The following is a 27,623-nucleotide window of genomic DNA, read 5'->3' as shown; positions in this document are numbered from 1 at the left end:
AATGTCAAAACATTATGAATGATTTAAATCTCTAGAAGCATGCAAATGAAGAGATGTTTACTTATTTCTTCTTTCTTAGAATACTTGACCAATTAAAACTAAATCTGTGAACTGTGCTCTAATACTATAGACATATTCATACATGACTAAGTACAGTGTCTGTCACACAGAAAGTATTAAATAATTACTGAACTTTGAGAGAATAAATGAAATCTGTAGCTGATAAAATCAGAAAACTACCATTATTTTATTAAAAGAGTAAGTTTCCATAGATCTACTTCTTCAAACAGTTCATAGCAAACAACTTTTAAAAAGTGACCAGTCATGGGACGCCTGGGTGGTTCAGCGGTTTGGCACCTGCCTTCGGCCCAGGGCATAATCCTGGAGACCCAGGATCGAGTCCCAAGTCAGGTTTCCTGCATGGAGCCTGCTTCTCTCTCTCTGTGTGTGTCTCCGCCTCTCTCTCTGTATCTCTCATGAATAAATAAATAAGATCTTTAGAAAAAAAAGTGACCAATCACAAATCAATGAATATGATAAACATCTAATCATTCCATTTTATATCTATTAGTCTGTGCCTCATTAGATCCCTGTAAAAAACTTTGAAGTTACTAATAATCTCTTTTCATGAAAATTTTCAAAATAAACTTTATATACAAGGTCTAGACTATTAAATTTTATTAAATAATTTTTCCAAAAAAAGTATATCACACCCCAAAAACCGAAGATGAAAAAACTCATAATCCTATGATTCTGAAATTAAAATAACTCAACTTTGTTATGTTAATTTTTTAACTAAATGGTATACTGTATTTTTCTGCGACTTATACCCATATACTCAATAATTTTTGTAATTAAATTGCATTTCTATATTTACTTTTGTCACATATCTACCTGTCCATCAATCCATTTTCCAATGCATTTTGGAATAATTGAGGACATGAATATACACTCATGACTTCAGCCTGTATATCAATTAATATAGTTTAATATTTAATATTTATATATTTTTTCATTTAAGGTCAAGTTTAAATTCAATGAAATAAATTAATCTTAAGTGGTATACTTAAGTGGCATATTATCACTTAACAAATTTGTAACAAATGTATATACCTGTATAACCTAGATCCTTCTCAAGATATAAGACATTATGAAAACCTTAAGTCTCTCATGCCCCTTTCCCAGGAAACTCCTGCCCCCACACCTGAGGGACTACCATTGTTCTAAATTTGTTCTATTACAGATTAGTTCTGCTTCTTGTAAAATTTTATGCATTGGAAACAAAGGACCTGCACTGCTTTATGTAAGGTGCTTTTTTTTTTTTTTTTAAGGTAAGGTGCTTTTTATCTCAACACAATGTTTTTGAGACATATCTATGTTTAATTAGTGACTTTGTTTCTTTTTATTATTTTATTCCATTGTATGAATACATCACCATTTGTTTATTCATTCTCCTGTTGATAGACAACTAGGTTGTTATAGGTTTTGGCTATTAGATTAAAGATACTATAACATTCTTCTATAAATACAGGAGTTTTTTGTACACTTTCATTTTTTGTGGGTGTAGAAAGGAACAGAATTATTGTCTCAGGGTTGTGTGGGATTGAGTCCACTTTGCTGGGCAATAAGCCTACTGAAGATTTTCTCTCTCCCTATGGCCTTTCCCAGTCCCTCCCTTCTCTAAAAAAATAAAAACAGAATTAATGAATTAATGGATAATAGGGTACAGAAATGTTTAGTTTTCTTTTTTTTTAACGTTTAGTTTTCTAAAGAACTCCCAGACCCCTCCCCAATATAGTAGTACCATTGTACACTCCCAAAAACAAAGTATGCAAGTTTCACTTGCTCCATATCTCTACCTACACTTGGTCATATTAGCCTCAGCCTTTCCAGTGTTTGTGTACTAATATCTCATTCCAATTTTATTTTATTTTTTTTGAAAGATTTTATTTATTCATTAATGAGAGGCACACAGAGAGAGGCAGAGACATAGGCAGAGGGAGAAGCAGGTTCCCTGCAGAGAGCCCTATGTGGAACTCGATCCCAGGACCCTGAGCCAAAGGCAGATGCTTAACCAGTGAGCCACCCCAGCTTCCCTCATTCCAATTTTTTTTTCCTCATTCCAATTTTAATTGGCATTTCCCCAATGACAAATGATATTGAGCACTTTTTAATGTGCTAATCGGTCATTTGTATGCCTTTCTTTGTGATGTCTTATAAATCTTTTGCTCAATTTTTAAGAAGACTATTTAATTTTGAATTGTAGTTATTTATATATTTTAAATACAAGTCCTTTGTTGGAGAAACTTTTTGCAAACATTTTCTCCCTATGTTTAGTTTGTCTACTCATTTTCTTAATGTCCTTAGATGACGAGTATTCATTAATTTTTTTTTCTTTTATGGCTAATGCTTTCTGTGTCCTACGAAATTTTTGCCTAAGTGACAAAGATGCTTTCTTCTAGAAGCTTTATGTTTTAGCTTTTGTATTTAGAATTTATTTTCTATGTATGCTGTGTAGAAAGAGCTGAAGTTCATTTCCCCCCCGTATGTACATCCAGTTCTTCAAGCACTATTTGTTAAAAGGATGTTTCTTTTCTGCATTAGACTGCTTTTGCTGAAAATCAAACGATTGTATAATCATGGATCTATTTCTGGGTTTTCTTGATTTACCAATAATCAACTTGAACCTTTGTTTCATTTTGTTTTTATTGAAGTATATTAACATACAATGTTATATTAGTTTCAGATGTATAATATAATGATTCAACAATTCTGTTTATTACTCAGTGCTCATCACAATTTGATTCTTATGCCACTACTACACCATATTATTTTCCTTAGGCTGCTATAATGAAGTATCACAAACCATGTGGCTTAAAACAACAAAAATTTATTCTCACACAGTTGTGAAGGCTAAAAGTCTGAAACCAAGGTCCTGGGCAGGGTTATCCTCCCTCTGAAGGTTCTAGGGAAGAATCCCTCCATGTCTCTTCCTAGTTTTGGTATCTACTAGCAATCCTTGGAGTTTGTTGGCTTTTAGAAGCTTTCAACAAATAGTAGTTACTATTATAATGGTACATATTTTACCCTCTGCCTTGTTTAACATTTTACTACAGTTAAATGACTATGGGACAAGACTTGGTTCACATTTCCCTGACATTCTTAATTGCTCCCTCCCTCTGTGACTCTATAGCATACGCACACACCTGTAGTACAGCACTTATTACAGCTTATTATAAGTACTTATTTACATGTTTGCTTCCTCTCCTCTAATCTGTGAAACATTTCAACAGCAGGGATTACATCTCTTGTATCTTGTATTCTAGTATCAAGCATAGTATTTTGTACTCAGTATTATTTGCTGAATAAAGAGTTAGAGAAAATGAAAACATTACAATTTATCTTGAGAGTATCCCTAAAAAATAAAAAGCATAAAGACATCCAAAGAAACCACAGCTCAAAGGATAAAGCAATTTCCCACATTCACACTTAGTGTAATAAATTAGGACTTGATGCCAGCGTTTTTCTTGTCAGGTTTTAGAGAACGCACTGGCCAAGAAACTGGAAGACTACAGTCAGAGGCATAGATCTGCATTTACTTTCCGTATTAACAAAAAATTCCTGAATTCTTTATTTCCTTATCCATAATAAGGATAATTCTAACTCTGTTTAACTTACAGAGTTATGAAGGCTCAGATGTAACTGTGTTTTATGAATTCTAAAGCCCCATATACAAATGCAAAGTAATAACAATAATAAAAATAATCTAATGGGCCAATAATTCACCACCTTTCTGGAACCTCCCCCTTTCTTCACCCCCACATCAATTAACTGCCAAGTCCTACTGATTGATCCAGCAGGAACTTACATATTCATTACCTCCTCTTAATCACTGCTACAAAGCTACCCTGACTCAGCCCCTTATCCAATTTCCCCAAGAGTGCTACAGTAATCCAACTGCTGCCCTACTGCTAGCCCACCTTCAGTTTCCGCACAAGTACATCCCAGTATTTCCCTGCTCCACTTGAAAGCTTTCAATGGCTTTTCATTGCCTTTATGATAGAGTACAACTGTTTGAACAAATAACTATCTGGCCTTAGATGCTTGTCTAGTCTTCTTTAGCACACATACACACCACCTTCTGTTCATTTTATATACTAGGCAACTCAGCAATCCACTCTTCTTTAGCACCTACCTGTGCTGCCACAGATAGAATTTGTGCTACACCTATCTTTCCTACTCAACTTTAAAACTCATGTAACTTTTTGAGGTCTTGCTCAAACAACGTGTTGCTTCAAAGTCTACCCAAATTGATTTGTCAGCTAGAAGGTAACTGTCCCTTTTGCAATTTATCTCTACATTTTTTTCACAAGACACTTAAGATTTCCTGCTTTAGGGATCCCTGGGTGGTGCAGCGGTTTGGCGCCTGCCTTTGGCCCAGGGCGCGATCCTGGAGACCCAGGATCGAATCCCACATCGGGCTCCCGGTGCATGGAGCCTGCTTCTCCCTCTGCCTATGTCTCTGCCTCTCTCTCTTTCTCTCTCTGTGACTATCATAAATAAATAAAGTAAATAAATAAATAAATAATTTAAAAAAAATTAAAGATTTCCTGCTTTATATTGTAATTATTTATGGATATGCCGACTAGTGCTTACTAGAAGTTCCTTTAAGACAGGATTTATGCCTAGAACAGTGATATTCATACGTAACATTCTCAATAAAAATATCTGTTCAATTAACTGACATTTTCTATCACAGGTAATTTTTTTTTAATTTTTATTTATTTATGATAGTCACAGAGAGAGAGAGAGAGAGAGAGAGAGAGGCAGAGACATAGGCAGAGGGAGAAGCAGGCTCCATGCACTGAGAGCCCGACGTGGGATTCGATCCCGGATCTCCAAGATCGCGCCCTGGGCCAAAGGCAGGCGCCAAACCGCTGCGCCACCCAGGGATCCCTATCACAGGTAATTTTACAAGGACATCCTCCACCTCCTCTCCTCTCTACTGCCTATGAGAATCTCCATTGCTTAGGCCAAATACTAGGGTTTCTTTCCTTCGTTCTTTTTTTTCCTTTTTAAGGAAAAGTAAATTAAATGCAAATGGAGTGAGCTTTCTTTTTTATTTTTAAATATTTTATTTATTTATTCACTCATGAGAGAGAGAGAGAGAGAGAGAGAGAGAGGCAGAGACACAGGCAGAGGGAGAAGCAGGCTCCATGCAGTGAGCCCGACGTGGGACTCGACCCCAGATCTCCAGGATCACATCCTGGGCCAAAGGGGGCGCTAAACCGCTGAGCCACCCAGGCTGCCTGTGGAGTGAGCTTTCTATACCTAAAACTTAATGGAATTACCTCTAGAAATCCCAAGTCTGAGAGGTTCATATTTTAAAAATTAAAAAGAGGGACACATAAATGGCACAGTCAGTTAAGCAACCAGCCAACTCTCGGTTTCAGCTTAGGCTGTGATCTCTGGATTCTGATATCGAGCCCATGTCAGGCTCTGCGCTTAGTGTGGAATCTGCTTAGGACTCTCTCCCTATCCCTCCCCTGTTCCCTATGCACGTATTTTCTCTCTTTCTCTCTCTCTCAAAATAAATAAATAAATCTTTAAAAAATTAAAAAGACATAAGTCAGAATTACCAAGATCTTTCAGATCCACCTATTCTCAAGCATGTTTTCAAACTACAAAATTAAACGTTAGAGAGGGAAAAAAAACCAATTATAGCACTAAATTATGTAAGAGTAAAAAAATCAACTGGAGAAGGTAAATGTTTCTAACACTTATTTGTGCGTGACTCAGGCTGACACTTTGGAGAGAAGAATGTGACAGCTTACAAGAAAACAAACTCACTCACTCCCCCTTAATTTCTGAAGGCTCATGCAAGTCTGACAGGCCAACCACAGGGTGATCTCTCATGTGTATCATCCATGACAATTACAGCCTCAATAAAAATGTTCCCAAATTTTAATAAAGCCAATTGGTTTTCAGGAAATAGCTAGCTTAACATTTTCATATTTAAGAAAGCATATTTCAGAAATTAGTGAACTATTTTGTGCATCTAATTAAGACTGTCTAAATACTTATCTTAAGGCATCAAAAGAGGTACAAAATGAATGTTGTAGAGGATGACAACGTGAAATGAAAGGCTGGGTGCTAACAGTGGTTAGTGTTGGTGGCACAGGGAAAATGGCTGTGCTGAGCATCCTGCCTCTCTATCATCTTTTCTTTGGTTTGGTTTTCCTCTTCAAACAGCTATTAAGAGTTCCTTATGAATTTTCAAAATGCTATGACTAAATCTGAGAAGGACTGATAAAAATCACAGCTCATTATAAGCATTTGAAATGATTTAAGGAAAATACAAGAGGCTTCAAAATATTTATCTTTCAACTTACACTGGAAATAATCTGTACCTGTCATTATATTGATAGTTGTCTAATATAGGGTAAATCAGACTACTATAGACACTTTCTCTTCTTCCCCATCATTGATTGTCACAAACAGAAGAAAAAAAAAGGAGAGTGCTAAGCAAGGAAATCTCTTTTTATTCTGAATCTCTAACCCCTAGTCAAGCTCACATAAGCCAGAGAAAGCAGGAGGGAGGTGAAAAAGGGCTCTCCTGGGGGCTCCTCACAATTCCATTTCTAGCCAGTCCCAATCACTGTTTTGTTGCTCATGACACAACCCTGTACTAGTTTCTCTCTTCATTCAGAAAACCAATCACAATTACCTTAAAATTCACAGGTTTTTGTAGATGGGTATGGATATTTCACTATCATGTACTCCTAAATTGAAATAATTAACAACTAATCTGGGAACACAACCAATTTAAGAAGAGTATCTTCATCCAGTTCTTAAAACAAACTGTGCCTCTAATCAACAACAGTCATACTATCTCCTACATGAATTTCATTATATTAAACATGAATAGAATTGTGTAGGTTTAGGAAATGTGAAGGAAGCTCTTCTCTAAACAGTATTTACTGATAATGACAATCTTTTTTCATGCTAATAATAAAACACACAGAGTATTCTTACCTTAGGACAAAGCATAATAACGCATCCTCATTATCTTCTGTCTCCAAAGAAGAATTTACTTCTCAATATTGTTATGGTAAATAATTATCCTTTAGGGAACAATCCCACTAGCACAAGATGCTCTGATAGGTCTTTCTCATCTCTCACTGCTATTACCGTATGACTACATGGCCATATCCATCAATCATGTTAGCAAACACCACCAAACCACAACGCTATTACATACAGCCAACAGATATTCTCAGTACTTTATAGTCACACTATTATCCATCTTTTATAGCCAGGCAATCAAACTGAACATGACAAGATTTCAGAGAGGGAGCTAATGATAATGTAAGTTTTCTAGTGCTAGAGGCAAGATGAACTTAATTCATTCAAGAAATGTTGGTAACTTCAATCTTTTACTATAGTTTATATGTTCAAATTCAATGAGAATATTTTTAAACTATAAGAAATACTTTTAAATTACTTATTTTTACTTTTAAAGTAACTTTTAAGTTAGTTTGATAGCTTCTCACACACCATTAGAAAAATAATTTGCCATATAAACCAAGTAATGTGCATACATACATATTATAGGGCTTAATTCTTATTTCTTAAATTATACAGCATGAATTAAAAATCAATATTCTTAGATCAAACTTCACTCAAATTAACAAGACTGAAATACACATAATTTTCCCAAAGGTTTGAGGGCACCCCCTGGTGGCAGATTCTTTGGAGAAAAAAAAATGCATTAGTAGAAAACAAGTACTATTACAAGGAAAATATCTTTTTAAAAAATTGACCAAGTTCTACTTACTCAAAAACTCAGTTATTTCAGGCAATATCCAATGTAGAAAAAATTCAAAATGTGATCAAAGAATGTTGAGATATCTCTGAAGTTCCCTGTGAAAAGATCTGACCAGCAGCAGCTTCCAGGTAGCAAGACCAGCCAACATGTCCATCGCAGAAGGAACCTGAGAGATGACCTTGTTCAGTAGAGAAGAAAACCTTCTAACCACCAGGCACACATATTGACTAAGCATTTGAAATGTGGCCAGTGTGATTGAGCAACTGAATTTCATATTTTATTTTACTTTAAATAGCCATATATGGCTTTGGCTATGGTTTGGACAACACAGATCAAGTCCTACTTGCTATTGCTACTCCACTGCAGAGAAAGTCACCAGAGCAATCTAAGGGAGATTCAAAAGTTTCCAGACATGTAGAACTGGATGGTATAAATATATATGACTAAATCTGTATCTTTTTGGGAATTTTTAGTGCAGCTAATTTAATTCAACTGCACTGAACTACTTTTGGTAACTGCAATTCATTTTACAATACAGATGAATTTGGAAATGGTCAGATATTCCTTTTGAAATAATTTTTACTTTATAGCGTATTATTTTAGGTTGTTAATATTCTTTATTCATCCCTTTCTTGTTATCTCAAAGGAAAAGCAGAAGATAGTAACAACTGCTATAGCATTTAGCCACACCAAATAAAATGGATTAGGAGTTCAGGCACAGTTATCACCTGAGGGGGCATTCATTCTTCTCTTACATGTAGAAAATAAAAAGGTAAATGGGTCCCTGAACTGCAGATTAGCTGAGCTCAGGAATCCAAGAAAGAGAACAGCCCAGGAGGCCCCATCTCTACTTTATGCTTAACTTTAGTAGTATCTTGCTATTTAGTTCAAACACCTAATGAGCACTCAGTTTGTCTGGGACATCATATTGAGCACTGCAAGGAATAAGAAGACAGACAATGCAAAGTCTCTATCCTCTAGAAATTCACTACCTTTTGGGGTAAAAACGTCATATAAATAACTATAAGGGTTGTGTGTGCTGGCCTCACCTTTTCTAACACCAACTGCCAATCTCAAATGGTCAAGTATCATTTTACACAATAATTCCTATTCTGTTAAGAAATTGTGGCTTAAGACCTTACATTTGTGTGTTGATCTACTTTCCTTGAGTATCTTTGAAGTTAGTTCAAGAAACATTTTTTGAGTGCCAGTCATAAGCTAGAAAACACTAAGATGCCCTGAAGAAGTTTGGCATCTGAACAATGTAGACATTTTATAGACAGATCATGTATTATATGACAAGTACATGGAGGTACCACTGTGAGCACAGAGAGGAGTTTTTAGTAGATACTGTGAAGACAGGAAAGAGTTCCTGAAGGAGATAAAGATTGCTGAGTCTGGACAGGTGGATTAAGAGTAAGTTAACAGCGTGTCAGAGAATCATAACCAACAGTCATCAGAGTATCAGGTTTGGAGCAGGAAAGTGGCCAGAAATGATGCTGGAGAAGTGGCAGAGGCAAGGCCATGGAATACTATAAATATCACTCAAGAGAGCTGAGAATAGATGAGGTGCCACATAAGGTTTGAAGATATATGCTTCAGAGAGCTCAATGTGTGTGAGCACCGTGACGGATGGATTCGAAGGGAGCAACACTGAACACGAGTGTCAGCTGGACGACTGGCAATAATATACTGTCTGGGCCATTAAGACGGTACGTATTAGACAAGTCTAGTAGAAATAGAGGCGAGGCTCAAGAAGTGTTTAGGAAGTAAATTATGGTATCTCAATATAAGACACTGACAGAGAAAAAGAGCTGAAGATTCAAGTGTACTCCGCATTAAGTGGTACTGAAAGCTCTTGGCACTAGGCTAAGTGATAGGGACATAACAAAGAACAAATCAAATCATGGCTGAGGGAGATGAACAAGGAAAAAGTCCGTAACAGAAGTGACAGCTAGGCTGGACACTAAAGGATGAACAAGTATTAATCAGGCCTTTGGGAGAAGGGTGAGACCAGAAAAGATAGAGTAACATCTGTATCCTAAAGTACAATTCTATTTTGGAATTTAAGGAACAGAATAAAACTAGCTTTGAGATAACAAGAAAGAGATGAATAAAGAATATTGAAAACCTAAAATAAAGGAACTGAAAAAAATTTACCTTTTAGATGATCTTAAATCCCTCTGAGGTGTGAAGTAGGAATAGACAAACAGAGTACACGTGAAGATTAGAAAACACTGTGAAGGTACAGAACCAAAGAGTAATGCGGAAATATATACAAGATGGCAAAAAGAACCAAAGGCCAAGGTAAGATCCAATAACAGGCACTCTCAGTAAGGCCTATCAAAAAAATTTATGATTTATCTCCTGCTTTCCTTCCTCTTTCCCTCCCTTCCTTTTTTTTTTTTTTCTTTTTTCAGTTAAGAGCAAAGCAAACAGGTAGCCAGATGCTATCAGAGTTGGAAACTAGCAGATACTAAAGATGAAGGAGAATCAGATGAAAAAATAGACTACAGGTACCAGGCTGGGCAGGAAGAGAAAGGCAGGAGAGAGCCAACTGACTGCAACTGTTTTGCAAGGTGTGTTCTATGGAATACCAGCTATAAGGGAAATCCTAAGGGAAACAGAAAAAGATCTTGTTTATAAGTAAGTTTGGGGAAAATGTTTAATTAACCAAAAACTAAGCAGTTTCTTTCCTGTAAGACTCCTCAGAACTATTCCCAGTAGGAGGATATACTATGCAGCATAACAAGTTGACCAGTCAACCTTTTATTCATAAAGAATGTGAGCAACACAATCTGGGAAAACAGTGGCCTAGAAGAAAAGAGACAAGAGCAGCAGACTTAAACGGAGTACAGTAGGAATTCATGAATAGAAATCCAGGAGGCTATGGTAAGAGAGAAGTTCTACTCAGAGAAGGCACTGGCCCTGGGGATAACCAGATCCAAACCGTGATCATACATGGTCATACAGGTTGACACAAGAGCGGGTCTCACATACAGACTTGAATCAGACTAGTACTAGTTGATAACTAGTATCATCAATGTGACTATCAACACCAAAGTTGCTCAAGTTGATGTCAGTAACAGTGCTGAGAGAAAAAGAGGTGTCAAAGATGGACAGATAACAAAGGAAGAGTGGACATAACCAGATGGCAAAGGATTCAAAGGAACAAAGGTTGTTAAAACATTGTATGTGCCCCCATGAAGTCAGTGTATTTAACTGATGCCAGATCTAAGGCCAGAGGCCACTATAGGCATCTTTTTTCTGGAGAATTTTTCTTAGTTTCTCTTCTTTTTACCTAACTTCAAATCTTTGAACTTACTGAGCCTCCCTAGCTTTATTCAACTGGTTTGTATGATGATTCTGCCCCTTTCCCTAATCATTTCTAGCTAACCTTATGTCTGGGTGGTATGTTTGACTTGGTTCCTCTCTACGTACTTTAAGTCAAGGCTGACTACAATGGCATGCACCACAATGCACAGGTTAAAAATGAGACCCACTTCAGCCCAGGTCTACAAGTATCATCCTGGGTTTTCACAGATCTAGGACAGGGTTAAACAATTCAACAATGTAGTAAGGATGAGCACTGGGTGCTGGGGAGAAAACCCATTCCTTAACTTCAGAGGAGGAAAAACTACCACTCAGAAAAGCTCCTTCAGCTAAGATAAAAAGTTGAGGGCCAGCTACTATTCAAGATGTTTAAATAAATGTTAGAGTAGAGCAGTCATTCTCAAACTTTCAGATACATCAGAATTAACTGAGGGCTTGTAAAAACACAGACCACTGGGCCTCACCCCAGCAGTTTCTAATTCAGTAGGTCTAGGATGGGGCAGGAGAATTTACATTTTTAACAACTTCCAGGTGATGCTGTCTGCTGGCTGAATCAGGGACTATACCTTGAACCACTGCAGTAGAGTAGGGTTTCTTGATCTTGGCAATACCGACCTTTTGGGGTAGATAATTCTGTTATGAGGAGGGTCATCCTATTCACTGTAGGATGTCTAGAGCCTCTACCTACCAGAGACCACTAGTACCTCCCTCTCAGTTGTGAGAACGAAAAATTGCCAAATGTCCCCTGGGAAGCAGAATCACTCTTAAATGATAACTATTGCAACCCACTATAGTAGTTAAGAGCTAAAACTGGAGTGAGAGGCATCTGGGTTGAAATCCTGTCTTTATCACTTGAGCAAGTTACTTAAACTCCTAATTCTTGGTTTTCAATTATTTGTAAAATGGAAATGTTAATGGTGTTTACCTAATAGGGTGATAATTAAATAAGATAGAACATACCACTTACACCTTACTTAGTACATAGTCCCAATTACAAGGACCACCACTGTCACTACCACAGATAACCAAATAGGGTGTTACAGCAAACACTGAGGAGATCAAGTACCTGGGGGACCTTGGAGAAGAGGTTAAGTTTAAGAGGAGACAGGGCTAAGCCTGGAATGGGTAAGAGTTTGCAAGTGAACTGAAACTGAAACATCTGCAACTTAAGCTGTCTAAGCTATCGGCCAGAAGGAAAGGATTATAAAGGAAGAAGACAGATGTCAACTATATGTCAACTATGTCAACAGTGAGCTGTGAGGTAAGTACTTTTAACAACCCATTCCCAAAGGAAGATGCCTTTGTGCTACAGACTGAATGCCTATGTCCTCCCTAAATTTGTATGTGTTAAAACTTTTTCTTATGTGATGGTATTTGGATGTGGAAACTTAGGAAGGTTATTCAGGTCATGAAGGTGAAGATGCCATGAATGGGATTAGTGCCTTAAAAAAGTTCTTTCTGCTTTGTGAGGACATAGCAAAAAGTCAGCCATCTATGAATCAGCAAACACAGTCTCACCAAACACCAAACCTGCCACCCCTTGATCTTGGACTTGATAGCCTGCAGAACTATGAGAAATACATTTCTGTTGCTTATAAGCCACCCAATCTATTGTATTCTGTTCCTAGCAGCCTGAATGGACTGAACCACCTTGTTTATCTCTTAGCTGGGCTTCCCAGGGCTGAGGTGGATTAGACCAATATCATTACTTGGGACTTCATTTGAAAATATTCCATATTTCACTATACTAGAAATAGTTCTTGTTGCAGAACATGACTTTTTATAGTGCTTTTAAAGTAATCAAAGAGCATCTGAGGCAACAAGGTACTATGCCACTAAGCTTACTAAAAGCTTCTTTAACATTATAAAGAATAATTGCTCAGACAGCTTAGACCCTGACTGCTTCATGCAGTTAATCATTACCTGTCATTGCCATAGCAATAAGTTATGGGTATGTACTTTTCACAACTCGTACCAACAGTAAAATATGGAGAAGATTATTATTAGCTCAGTTCTCATTAGATGCAGCTACGATGCAACACTGGCACTAATGAAATACTCCCTGCATCAAGAGGACAATGGATCTATCTATCTATCTAGCAATTTTAAAGATTTTTATTTATTTATTCATGAGAGACACAGAGAGAGGCAGAGACATAGGCAGAGGGAGAAACCGGCTCCCTGCAAGGAGCCTGATGCGGAACTCAATCCTAGGATCCTGATCATGACCTGAGCCAACGGCAGATACTCAACCACTGAGTCACCCAGGTGCCCCGACAATGGGACCTATTTAGCCCTCATTACCTAGTTTATTGCATTGATGATAAAGACTACACATTGAAAACAGTACATAAATTTGAAAAACAGATTTACATTCTATTTTATTTCCTCTTATTTTTATCTCAGATACTATATACCACAAAAATCCTTCTGGTTGTTAAATATGAGATCTTACATGTAAATAAAAGCGTGAGCAGGTTACCTAAAAGAAATATAGTAGGAGCATAAGAAGAGTAAATGTAAATTAATTTAGCAGGAATTACAAATAAATTACAAATTCAATTTCAACCAATTGAATAAAAACAAAGCAAAATAAAAAACACTTCAAACTAGTTGATAGAAATTTAATCACAAAAGATTAAAACACGAAATTATTATCACCCCTCTAACAGAGTAAATTTCTGTATAAGAAAATCAATGCCACAGCAACATTTAAAAGTAACGGTTTCCATAGCTATTTGAACCAAATGATTAAGGTTGGAATTACAGGACACTAATGTATTAGCTTTATTTCATTATTGGAATAAAGAATTCTACTGAATGGATTTTCGCTTTTGGCTATCTATATTTTCCATCCTCCTTGTCCTCTACATACATAAATACAACACATACAGTGTTTCACAAACACAAAATAACATCACTAACTTCATCAATGACCCACTCCATGGAAGGCTCAATTAAGACGGATTAGTAAGTTTATAAAGCAAGATGCCTAGTTCCAACTGGAGCAATTAGCCCTATGGAATATGAGCTATTTAAAATAAATCATGAATCTGATACTCTCAAGATATGCTCTAATCCAAAAGTGTATCTTAACCAAACTAGGAGGGAAAGCCCACATATTTCATATGAGTCTAAAATTTAATATTTTAGTGACTATGATTAGCTAGCTCTCTTTTGGCTCCTACAGTTCTCATGAATTAAATTTAGTCAAAAGCTGTAAAGTAATGCAGACTTTATTGTTTCTAGAGACTTTGAGTCTCTAAGTCCAAAAAGGCTAAATTTCCACCGAACTCCAAAATCAGAGGTTTGAAAGCTAGAGAGATAAAGACATTGGCTGTAGTCTTATGAAGCATTCAAGGCTGCTTTCATTTGATTAGGAATTTGCTACAGGCTCTTTGTGACAAATATAACAAGGACACTTTAAATCTTTTAAGCTTTGAAGAAAGATCCAGAAAACAGATTAGCTATGAAGAATCGCATTTAGAATCAGAACCTAATGAGTAATGTGTTTGTATACATTCAGAAACTTATTTCTGCATTATTAAAAAAAAAAAAAAGGCTATTGTGGTCGCAATCTTTTTTTTTTTTTTTAAAGATTTTATTTATTTATTCATAGACACACAGAGAGAGAGGCAGAGACATAGGCAGAGGGAGAAGCAGGCTCCATGCAGGGAACCCGAGGTGGGACTCGATGCCGGGTCTCCAGGATCACACCCCAGGCTGCAGGCGGCGCGCCAAACCACTGCGCCACTGGGGCTGCACTGTGGTCGCAATCTTACTGGTTATTAGTTAAGGACATTTGCTCTGATTTGAAATGCTGATTACAACAACTTGTTGCCTTATATCACCATTTCCCAAACTCTTCTAGAAAACACTAATGTTCCATGAAATGTTTATAGAGATGGGAGGTGGGCAATGGGGGGGGGGGGGGGGGGAGGAGGGAATGTGTAGAGATAAAGAAGAAAAAAATCCTGTAATATTTTTGTTCTAAAATTTTTAACAGAGAAAAACATACTAAACACATGTGACATAGTTACTATTAGATAAGTTGCCCTTAAGAGTATGTCCTGCTCCAGAAAGCCAGGAGTCCACAAGATACCCCTTATACACAAATGTATTGATGTTCAAGTGATACACAAACATGCTGTTATATTTTAGGCTATTTAATGAGAACTGATTTATGCTATGATTTTTGCCTAATAATTTTAACATACTTTAACTTTTTGTCACATAATAAACATATGAATCAAAACTTAACAATTTTTTCCCGCTAACAATTTTTCTTATGTATACATGATATATGTAAGATGAACTTTTTCTATGCTATAATCTATTCAAATACAAGCTTATATTTGTTTTTCTACTGTTATATCAATCATTATAATTTTTAAAGTTCCTAATAATTAAATTTTAAGGTAGTGCTCACACGAGTTCAAAATATTATTTTCATTAAACTCAAGTATAACAGTATATCCTTCAATTTTTGAGGCAATAAATTCTGGTGTACTTATCTTTACATTTTTTAATTACTTATGAAGAACTGTGAAGGAAAAGACAATTAGGCATAATTTGCTCCATTTAGTTTACATCCTTCAAAACTCAGTAAGACCCCCATTTATCTTTTAAAATTAAGTAGCACATAAGCAAAAATGCAAGTTCATTACCGATGGATGTAATTTTACACATCCACATTTATGGGGAAAAAGGCATCCAGCCTTTCTCTGACAAGTCATAGGATACCAGCTGATAGGAAAAAACACATATATTTCAATAACTACAGCAAAAGTAAAAGATGCACAATCTCTGAGATATAATAAATAATTTATTTCATATGCATGACTTGAGGTATATACTTCATGCTGTATTTACTTAAAACCAAAACAAATACAAAAAACTGCGGTATCCAAAGAGGATTACTAGCCTAATCACAGCAACAAAACCTTTCTACTTTAAAATGTTTCTCCAGGGCAGCCCCGGTGGCACAGCGGTTTAGCGCCACCTGCAGCCCAGGGCGTGATCCTGGAGACCCTGGATCGAGTCCCACGTCAGGCTCTCTGCATGGAGCCCGCTTAACCCTCTGCCTGTGTGTCTGCCTCTCTTTCTCTCTGCATCTCTATGAATAAATAAATAAAATCTTTAAAAATAAATAAATAAAATGTTTTTCCATGTTTTATTTGTAAATGTCTTCTTTCTTGTATCCTCTCATTCTCTTTTAGAAGTCACAGATGTAATAATAATAAAAAAACTCTCATTTTGTTATTTATGGCAGCCTTTATAAACCAACAGAAGTGAGAAATTAAAAGGCCTAGTCATTCCTATCTTTTCTATTCCAGACATAAAACTAAACATGGAAATGAAAATAAAATGGTCACTAAAAACTTTAGGTTTCCTTTCAACCAGCTAATCCATTTGCTGAAAAAGCTTGCTACACAAATCAGTTATAGAATTTAAAATTTTTATACTGAATAAATTAACATTCACATTTATTGTGAAGTACATATTCAACAAATACTACGGTTTAATGAATATTTATAAAGCAAACATCCATTTTTTTTAACTACCACCCAAGTCCAGACCCAGAAGTCAGGATCACAGAAACAGAAGTAATCTCTCTGAACACACCATCCCATCCCCACAGGAGCTTTAATATGTCCTGTGAATTACACAAGTTAACTCACTGATGATGAAAAGAAATAGTGCCATAGGTGTTGCAATATAGAAATATTTAAACCAGCTCTAAAATGCATTAATAGAGGACCTTTTTTAAATATATAAGATGTTTTTGTTAAACTTTCCTATGGAAAAAATCACTAGTAATAACAATCCATTTAGAATATAAATTATTGAAGTGCTTGAATTTAATTTTGTGGAACACTACACAGAAGGGCCATAAAACACAGATTATTTGTTCCTAGCACTTCCAACATCTGGCAACAAGGAAGATCAATATTAGCACTCAAGATGCAAAATATACTAAGTAAAGGCCATTTCAACTCACTAGCATCCAAATATTTAAGTACAAATTACAAAATAACAGATTGACCTCTGTGATCTTCACTAGGCTCTGACAAAAGTAAAAATTTACTTTCATCCAAAGTAAGTCTGTTCACATAGCAGGATTAGCAGGATTCTGGATCTCTTACCTCTTGTACTAGATACTAGTATATAAGTACTATATCATGGCACGACATTAAACAACTGTGGATATTAATACCTCCTGTTCTAAAAGTTCAGTTACAATACTAATACGCATAGAACTAGCCAAAGCAAGGTTTTAAGGAGATAAATTTAAACAGCCCCAAAATAAACTTAACTTTTGCAGTTAAAAATAAAATTGATATGATGTTAAATTTGAACTTCATTTTTTACCTTAGCAAAGCAAGGCATGCAGAGTTCAATGTGACATTTTAGTAAACAATTTCCAAATACTGCAAATAAGCAATATTTAAGAATCCCTTTTAAAGAACCACTCCTACTCTAAAATGTTTTTTTTTTTTAATTTTTATTTATTTATGATAGTCACACAGAGAGAGAGAGAGAGAGGCAGAGACACAGGCAGAGGGAGAAGCAGGCTCCATGCACCGGTAGCCCGATATGGGACTCGATCCGGGGTCTCCAGGATCGCGCCCCGGGCCAAAGGCAGGCGCTAAACCGCTGCGCCACCCAGGGATCCCTCCTACTCTAAAATGTGAACACAGATAATGCAAAGCAAATAATTTATCATTTCAAACCTAGCCAAACAATTGTTTCCCTTGCAGTAAAGATCTCCATTTCCTCCTCCAATCCCACTAACACACACATCTTTAACCACTGTGAACCTGGCCAGTGTTATCCTTGTGGGCTGTGAAGTGGTAAAGATTTGTATTAATATCCTTGGAGATTTGATGGACAGAAAAACACACAACTGTATTAAACATCCAAGGACTTCCATTAAATACACTGATGACAATGGAATAACAGTCACAGGGAAGAATATCCTTGAGTCTCTAGATATGCTTTCCACGAACAGATGTCCTTAAATCTCTAACAAATGATTTATCAGTTTGATGGAATATTATATAACCATTAATATTAAAGATGATAAAGCTATGGAACAGTCTTATATCCTAAAACATCTTAAGTACACATTTACACCTAGATATGACTATAAAATACTAAATATAAGTGCAAAGACTTGAAGAAAATAAGAAATGAATATTTGGTACAATATTATGGACTCCTCCAACCATCTGTACATTTACAAAGTAAATAAAAATCAGAAGGTCAAAAATAGAATGCCTCCTCTCTCTAAAGAACTATAAAACTATCATCAGCACCTTGGTAATCACTTCATATTTATGGTCTATCCTAAACACACCAAAATTTGCTATATATTACCTTTCTGGGCAAGGTCACCTGATAAAGGGGAAACAAGGTCCTGTCTGAGTAGTTTAAGACAGAAAAAAATGACTATTTTACCTCACAGCAAGGTGTCAGAGGTATTTTAACCAATAGCATGTTTTACTGCCATTGTCAAGTGTCAAATTTAACATTACTTTTTACCAAAATCAACAATTGTGTCCGATTTAAACCCAGAAAAATCATAAAATGCAAATAGACCATGTATAAATTACAATTTAAGTGACAAAGATGATACCAGTTTGGTCAACTTTGAATAAAAAATTTTATCTCTGTAAGAGGAAGAGATATAGATTCAAGGATATTCTGATACAGGCATAAGCCTTCTATTACTTACTTTATGCCTGCCATTGAGCAATATATGGGTCAAAAGCTTGATAAGAGAACTCTGAAATTACTGGTCCTACCTCAAAATCCAAAACTGGTTTGGATTCTGTTATATGATTATAAAAATTGCCCTTCACATTTAACTCCTTGCAGAAATTAATAAGCTGACCCTAAAATTCACAAGGAAATGCATAAGATCCAAAATGGCCAAAACAAACCAGAAAAAGAACAAACTTGGAGGACTCACACTTCCCAGGTTAAAAGTTACTTCAAAGTTTAGTAATCAAGACTGTGTGATAGTGGCATAAAGATAAACATATAGATGAATGAAACAGAATTGAGAGGATAGATAAATGTTTATAGACAACAGGTTTTTCAAAGAATGCCAAGAAAAGTCAATAGGGATAGAAGAGTCTTTTCAACAAATTGTTCCAGGACAACCAGATATCCACATACAAAATAATGAAATCAGATCTCTACCTTGTACAATATATGAAAATTAACACAAAATGGGTACTCATTTGCAAAACAATACAAGTGGACCCTAATTCATACCATATACATAAATTAATTTGAAATGGGTCATGGACCTACATATAAGAGCTAAAACCATAAAATTCTTAGAAGTAAGCAACAGAGTGCATCCTTGTGACCTCAGATTAGCATCTTAGATATGACAAAAATAGAAACAAAAAAATTAGAATTTATCAAAATTAAAAATTTATTTGCTTCAAAGGACCTTCAAGAAAATGAAGAGACAACTATATATAAATTAGGAGAAAATATCTGCAAAAACATATATCTGACAAGGAACTTATGACTTAAAGGACACACAACTCAATTAAAAAAAACCCAATTTTTAAAAAGATTTGAATGACTATTTCTCAAAAGAAGATACACAGATGGCCAATGACCATATGAAAAGATGTTCAACATCATTAGTCATTAGAGAAATGCAAATCAAATCACAATGAGATACTTCTTCACACCAACTAGAATGGCTAAAATCAAAAGGAGACACATTAAAAAAAATAATAATAAAATAAAATTTAAAAAAAGGAGACACATTAACAAGAAGGGTGGGCTGTGGAAAAAAGTGGAATCCTTGTGTAATTCTGGTAAGATGGTAAAATAAGCCAGGCACTTTTTTTTTTTTTTTTTTTTTAGCCAGGCACTTTAATAAACAGTTTGACGGTTCCTTAAGATATGAAGTTACCACATAACCAAGCAATTCCTAGGTATACATTCAAGGGAAGTGAAAAAATATGCCTGTATAAAAACCTATAAATAAATGTTCACATCAACATTAATGGTAATAGCCAAAAGGTGGAAACAACACAAATATCCATCAACTGATGAACAGATAAACAATATGTGGCATAGTCATACAATGGATTATTATTCAGCAATAAAAAGGTATAAAGTATTGACACATGCTGCAACACAGATGAACCTTACAACATTGTGCTAAGTGAAAGTAGTGCATTTAATATGTATGTGCATATTTCCTTTATCTATTTCTCCTCTATACATTTTACACTCAACCACCCAAATACTATGTCCTCTGTAATATCTGCCCCATGACTGAAAATAAAAATCTTTTCCCCTTCCATGACATACTAGACTCTATCAGACCATTTCTTCCACTCTGCCTAATTATTACAATCATCTATGGACATGTTCAGGGTTCCCTGCTTTCTGATGATAAGACTGTTGATCAATTCTGCATCTTTAATAAAAAGATGGCTTAATATATAAGGGTGTTCAGTGTTCTTTAAGGAATAAACATCATTACAATAAAAAGAACACAGACTTTACATCCATCCGACTCTTGATCTCAGCTCAGGTCTTGATCTCGGGGTTGTGGGTTTAAGCCCCACACTGGGCATGGAGCCTACTTAAAAAAAAAACAAAAAACACACACACACACAAAATTTAAAGTCTAAGAGTCCTTCATGTATTCAATGAATGGTTACTGGTCACCTATTTTGTGCTGGAACTCAACTAAGCTCAAATATAGATCTCCCAACACCTCACTGGTAAATTCATTCAATATCTGTATAATGTTGACCAAGTTACTTAAGCTCTAAATCTACTTCCCTTTCTAAATTGAATGTGCTATCTACACAAGTGTTTGAGGACTAAATTTAATATTATATTCCTTTTCATACATATCTTCAATAAATGCAATTTCCTTTTTTACTCCTTTCCTCAAAAAAATAGCTGAACACATTGCTTTTGGTCTATGAAAAAATGTAGTAGAGGATATATCCAGGAAAAAAAATGATCTCAAACTTTAAAGCAAGTTAATTTCAAATTCATAACATATTATAAACCTCATGTTTTATTAGTAAAATTACCTAGAGTCTGAAAAGTAATGTTACTTAAATTGCAGGGCTCTCATTCTCACACTACAGTTGCTAGAAAATTACTTTATCCTAACCAAATCTGTTTTTCCAAGAAGCTTAAATATCTTACAGGAACAATTTCTTAGGCAACAAATTTAGCAAACATAGTAAGTCCTTATTCTCTGCAGAAGATACCGTACAGAAGATAATGCTTTACGTGTTAATTACAGTTTCCAAATGAGATGTCCTCTATCTTTGAATTTCCATGCAAATTTTCAATTAATTAATTGATTGATTACTTAATTTATTTATTTATTTTAAGGTTTTATTTATTTATTCTAGAGAAAGAGGGAGAGCATGGAGATAGAACAGAGGGAGAGGGACAAGCAGACTCCATGCTGAGGATGGAGCCCAAAGCAGGTTTTATCTCTGGATCCTGAGACCATGATCTGAGCTGAAACCAAGAACCTGAGACTTAAACAACTGAGCCACCCAGGCGCCTCTCCATGCAAATTTTTTAATTTATCTTGTGGCACTCCCTCTTTGCCTTGCTTTATTCTTCTAAAACTACTATGAATGTGGAATTCTTGCCCATAGAAAATGGTATACTAAATGACTACAATCCCGAGGAAAATGATTTTACAGCATAAACCCAGGGCTATAATTTTGTGCCCACTGACCTAACCATCTGATTTCTGGGAATCACTTAAAGAAACAGTATCAAATTTGGGAAAACACACACACACACACACGTATATGTGTATATATATGTGTGTGTATATGTATACATACATATACATACATAAAGATGTTACTACAGTGTAAATGAGAACAGAGTAAAACTGGATGTGACCTAGATTTTTTTTTAATATATTTTTTAAAGATTTTATTTATTTATTCATGAGAGATACAGAGAGAGAGAGAGAGGCAGAGACACAGGCAGAGGGAAAGCAGGCTCCACACAGGGAGCCCGACATGGGACCCGATCCCAGGTCTCCAGGATCACACCCCAGGCTGCAGGCAGCACTAAACCGCTGCGCCACCAGGGCTGCCCGACCTAGATGTTTCTAGTCATAAAATATCATATAGCTATTAATAATGTTGACGATGGTACAAAAATTTAACAAGGTATTATGAGAGATTAAAGCCAAATCAAAATTAGTTCCTAAAACATAAATATAAGAGGAAATATTTTTTGCAAAGTAGAAGGTAATAATCATGTTAGTGTGACAGATTCATGGGTATTTTTCTTTCAATTTTTATACACATATTATTTTCATAGTTAAAGAAATAAGCATACTTTTACCTTATCCCAGAAATCAACCAAAGCTGTAAAGTCCCATTTCTTAGAATATGCCACATTGTATTTCAGAATAGCATCCTATGGAAAAAGCATAAACAAAACCTCATGATATAATCAAGTAAATTATCTGTGAATAGCCTTTCTCCTTTATGAACTACTTCCAATAAACTTCTTAATCAGCATTAAGCTTCCTCCTGCCATTGGCTACTCCACATCAGTAGCGATGAACAAACAGAATACACACTAATTTATTATTCACTTAAGAAAAATGAGATTAGGAAGGTCAAGCAATAGGAAAAAAAATCCTAACTCTTAACAGTTGCATTATAAACAGAGGCGATACACTCTCAAAACTGGATCTTGGAGATAAAAAAATTTAAATATCATAATGATTATTGGCTATCAATAGGTTCATACTATACATGCAAATATATAGTGTTTTTGCAGTATTAAAATTTCATGGGAAGAGTAAATTAGGAAAAAATGTCTAAAAGGCTTCCCAGGAGAGATGGAAATAATGAAAAAGAGATTGATAAACACTGCGCTAAGGCATAAAATGGTCTTTTTCCCCTTATTTTCAGCTATTGTTATAAGCTACATATAAAAAGTTGTCTTCCCCCAGCGGTTCACATAAATTACACATTTATGAAGGCAAGAAAAGTCAAAATAGCACGCCATCTACTGGTATAATATTTAACTGACTAGGCAGTACCGTATTCTTGGTTAACAGTGATAAAAACAAAACAGGCCCCAAATGGAGTCACTTATGCTAAGCCGTACTTCACCAGAGACTTATTTTAATTACAATTTCAGCCTATCTCAAAAATGGAATCTTAAACCAGTCAATGAGGTATCACTTGGTCAGCACTAGTTAGTTCATCAGCCTGATAGAACTCTCCCATCCCCTAAAGGAAAATGACTGCCACAACCAATCTATTTTTTCCTAGTGTAAAAAATAGGAAACATCCTTAGTGTTGCTTCCACTCCCTTCTGCCTATTAAAGTCTTTTGTTTTGTATAGCAGCTTAGAATGCCTTTCCTTCTGCTAGATAAGACCCTGCCTAATTCATAAATTGTTGAATAGAGCCAGTAAGATCTTTAAAATTTACTCAGATGAATTTTATTTAATACCTGAGTGGGGGTATGCATAAGACAATCTATTAGATATGCAGAAAGAACTATTACAGTTGACCCAGGAACAACACAAGGATTGAAAATCTGCGTGTAACTTTTGATTCCCAAAAAACTTACCTACTAATAGCCTCCTACTGACCAGAGCCTGATAACATAGTCGATTAACACATATTTTGTATGTTAAATGTATTATATACTGTATTCTTACAATCAAGTAAGCTAGGTAAAAGAAAATATTAATAAGTTATAAAGAAAATACATTTATAGTACTGTATTATCTAAAAAAGTCTGCATAGGAGACTGGCGCAGTTCAAACTGGTGTTGTTCAAGGGTCAATTGTATTTAAATTTTATCTCATCCTTTTAAATTTCTATTTTGGTTATATTTTATGATGTATATGTTATATTACTAAAGCAATAAATATAGAATTCACAAGCAACTATCTATATTTATAATATACATCTTCAATTTATTTTACTCAAGGTGTAAGTTGAAAAAACACTGTTAGATTACTATAAACCTTCCAAATTTCCTCATAATTGAATAAGTTTTTTTTAATTGAATAAGTTTTTAAAAATTAACTCTTGTCTGAAAAATCCTTTGTGCCACATAACAATCACCAAGCACCTAGATTAAAAAGTAAACCAACAATGTATGCTATTTACTTGGATATCCAAGTTCCTTCAAAAATGAAAAGCATCAATCATAAAATAATATGGCAAAAAAAACCCTGTTATTTTTCTCACAGCCACAATATAAAATTTTCCATTAAGAGAGAAATTATTTTAAGGATTTTTTTTTCTAATTACTGGTATGTGATTTCAGAACCTCATATGAAGTATTAAATAGCAACATCAATAGGTAAAAGGACAAACAATGCATACACTGCAACATACTGCTGATACACTCAACAACATTGATGAATCTCAAAAATGTTCATTCTGAGCAAAAGAACCCAGATACACTAACATACATACTAGGTGATTCCATTCATGTAAAATGTAAACTAATCTACAGTTAAAGAAAAACAAGAAAGAAAAAGAAAAAAGCAAGTCAATAGTTAGTTGCCTGGGGACAGTGCAGAAAAGAGGAATCAGTCAATTGTAAAGGAGTTAAGAGGAAGCTCTGAAGGTGACAGAAATGTTCTGTACCTTGATTGTAGGGAGGCTTCATGGGTATATGCAAATGTTGAACTTCATTAAATTATATACTTTAAAAGCCTGCGTTTTCTTTTTTTACATGTAAATCATTCCTCAAAGTTGGTAAGGAAGAACATTTTACAGTCTAACCTTTACACTCTAATTCTTTAAGTGGATTTTATAATGAGCATTAATTCCTAACTAACATTCATTCACTTTTACTTTATCTTCAAGTCTGAAAAGTAGCCTACCACAAGGTCTCCTATCATTAGAAAAACTGGATGCTATTCTGTATTCTCAGCTATCAACTTTAATTCATTATTCATAGTAAGCACAATTAGTTAAAGCACAAAGAAGTACATTCTTTGCAAATTACCAGACACATCAATTATAGAAATATTACTGTATAAATGGACTTTAGGGGACACTATTCCTTTTTTAAACTTTTAACATCTCTAATCCCGCTTAACTCAATATCAAATAAAAGCACCAAAAGGATTATTATATTTAGTAAGAGGGACTTAACGTTCCCCCCCATAGTGTTCTTTCAGCCAAAGAAACAATTACCAAAAGCAGAAAGAAGAAAATCTCTGATGGATTATCCTGTTCTGTTGAACCTACCATAAATTAAACAAGAAAAGGAAATTCAGAGTAAAACAATTACCCCTTCTTAGTCACTGGCTCACTAAGGAATTGCTAAAAGGGTGAGTAGACAGGGTAATTTAGAACACTGATTATTCTGTGTTTATGTTTAAGAAAAAATATGAAAAATTTCAATAATCCTGCTTATAAGGCCATAGAACCTTAGACAGTGTTTCTCAAAAGGAGTATAGATAGTATTCTTGGGTGTCCTGCTTCCGTTTTTTTAAGTTTTAATTGTGGTTTTGGATACAAAGGACAAAAGACAACACAGTGTAGGAATGAAGCCTGGTGCTTTAAACAGATAAAAATGGTGAAAATTTTGAGCCACCATAAGATATACTGCAGTACAAGGCTGTCAAATTCTGCAGAACCTGAATCAAAGTGCTCATTATCATATTTATTTGCAAGCTGATGTTCTCCATACAGATTCCATCTTTGCATCCACCAACATCCACCATATGTGATTAATAAGTAGTAAAAATAAAATGAAGAATTTTTTTTCTTTATATTCTTTAAAGTTTTTCAGCATACTACCTTGAGGGTCAGATCAGTGATTAAAAAACTTTTATGCAAAAAAGGGATACTGAATGTAAATTGTTTCCACTGTAAAAATGAACACAATTCAAATGATGGTTCATAATGCTTAAAATGGAAAAAAATCAAATTGATATAGCTATAAATATAAAGAGTTTAGTTTTGTTTGTACATATACTACTATACTAAAAATAAGCAAATTCTAGCAGACCCTGAGAATTTCTTCCATTTAAGAGGAGTACATTACAAGATTGAGAAATACTGTCTTTAAAGAATGAAATTTCAAAATACATTATGGCACAACATACTAATGTTTTTCATATAGAGGAAAAAAAGACAAATGGGAGCTATAGAAATATATAGAGCTTAAGAATAACTTAAGTATAAATAGAAAAAGAGTATAAAACCTGAGACACTAACACAACAACTTAAGTCTCTCAAAGCAAATGAAACTCATTTTCACCCAAATATAGAAAAATCTGTTATTGTTATAAAAGTTCACACGGCTATAATGCCAAAAATAAACATATACTCACCCATATTTTAGATATTAGAAAAACAATCTAATGATTGTTCTTATATTCTTAAGTGAAATATTCTTTAAAAAAATCAAAAAATAAATTGCCAAAATGTAAGATTAATAAATAATTAGACTGCTAGAAGCTATATTAACAGCAATACAAAACAGCATGTTTAATGTATATTTTAATCATTAGGAAACTCTGTTCCCTTTGGGCAAATATTGCTAGTCATAATTCTTTCCTCATTTACTTTTAAAGACATTTCAGAAACATGATAATTCTAAAAAATAAAGGAGAAGCTTGCTCTGAAGGAAATTGGATGGGGAAATAAAGAAACAAAGGTTTTATTCCAGGTTCTCCAAATTATTCTGTGTGGCTCCAGGCAAGTCATTTACAACTCTCAATTCTTCTACTCTTTTGCTAGTGATGGAGTGGAAACCAGGAATGTCTCTTAAGAAAGTTCCTCAGGAAGCAAGCACTTTGCATGCAAATAATGCTGTTAACCTGTGTTAAAGATCAAAAAATGTCTTTAGGGAGACACAAGGCCCCCATCTAAGAACTACAAACCAGAAGCAACAATAGCAAAATCAACTACCTTCAGGTTTTGAGGTCGTGTAAATTTGTTGAGAAGTGCAGTCTGAATGAGCTCCCACCGGCTCCCTGCAGTTCGCTCACCATTCTTTAAGGGAAAGGAAAAACAAATGAAATTATGCTAAGCTTTTTTGGATCACAGAATCAGAAGTCAAACAAGCACATACTAAATTTTCAGAGACTAAAAGAACATCTATTTTATGCTTACCTCATCTTCCACAGGGTACAAGTTTTGTTCTGAACAAGGCATCTTAACATGCTTGTTGTCCCACAAATCTTTGAAATGTGTTGGAAAAGGTTTAGGAACTTCTCCTGCTCGCAAAAGGTCTACCTGAAAGAGAGGGAAACAAGGAAACTGTAAGTGCATAAACCCTAAGCATACCTTCTACAAAATAATACAAAGAAAGCAGCCAAAACAAATGGTATTAAAATGCAGACCAGCTCTTCCATAAGAAATCTCAGAAGTTTTCTCCAGCTGTTCCTGCTCCTTATCTCCAGTTGATCAGTTTCCCAGTAATCATGT

At 35.0% G+C, this 27,623-nt stretch overlaps 1 protein-coding gene across 6 annotated transcripts in view; it reads right to left on the bottom strand.

Moving 5' to 3' along the window:
- The window catches only part of PARG (poly(ADP-ribose) glycohydrolase), a 116,336-nt gene that overhangs the window by 74,016 nt on the left and 14,697 nt on the right, over window positions 1-27,623 (bottom strand). For all 6 annotated transcript variants that reach the window (XM_072806309.1, XM_072806308.1, XM_072806310.1 and 3 more), the window contains exons 5-7: window positions 27,309-27,431; window positions 27,105-27,188; window positions 22,544-22,618 (exon numbers count right to left, since the gene is read on the bottom strand). In XM_072806309.1, coding sequence (XP_072662410.1) covers window positions 22,544-22,618; window positions 27,105-27,188; window positions 27,309-27,431 — 282 coding nt within the window. The remainder of the gene's footprint in view (window positions 1-22,543; window positions 22,619-27,104; window positions 27,189-27,308; window positions 27,432-27,623) is intronic.

Source organism: Canis lupus, chromosome 29 (assembly GCF_048164855.1).
Source record: "Canis lupus baileyi chromosome 29, mCanLup2.hap1, whole genome shotgun sequence".
Lineage (NCBI taxonomy): Eukaryota > Metazoa > Chordata > Mammalia > Carnivora > Canidae > Canis > Canis lupus.
This window is presented reverse-complemented; position numbering and strand designations above follow the sequence as displayed.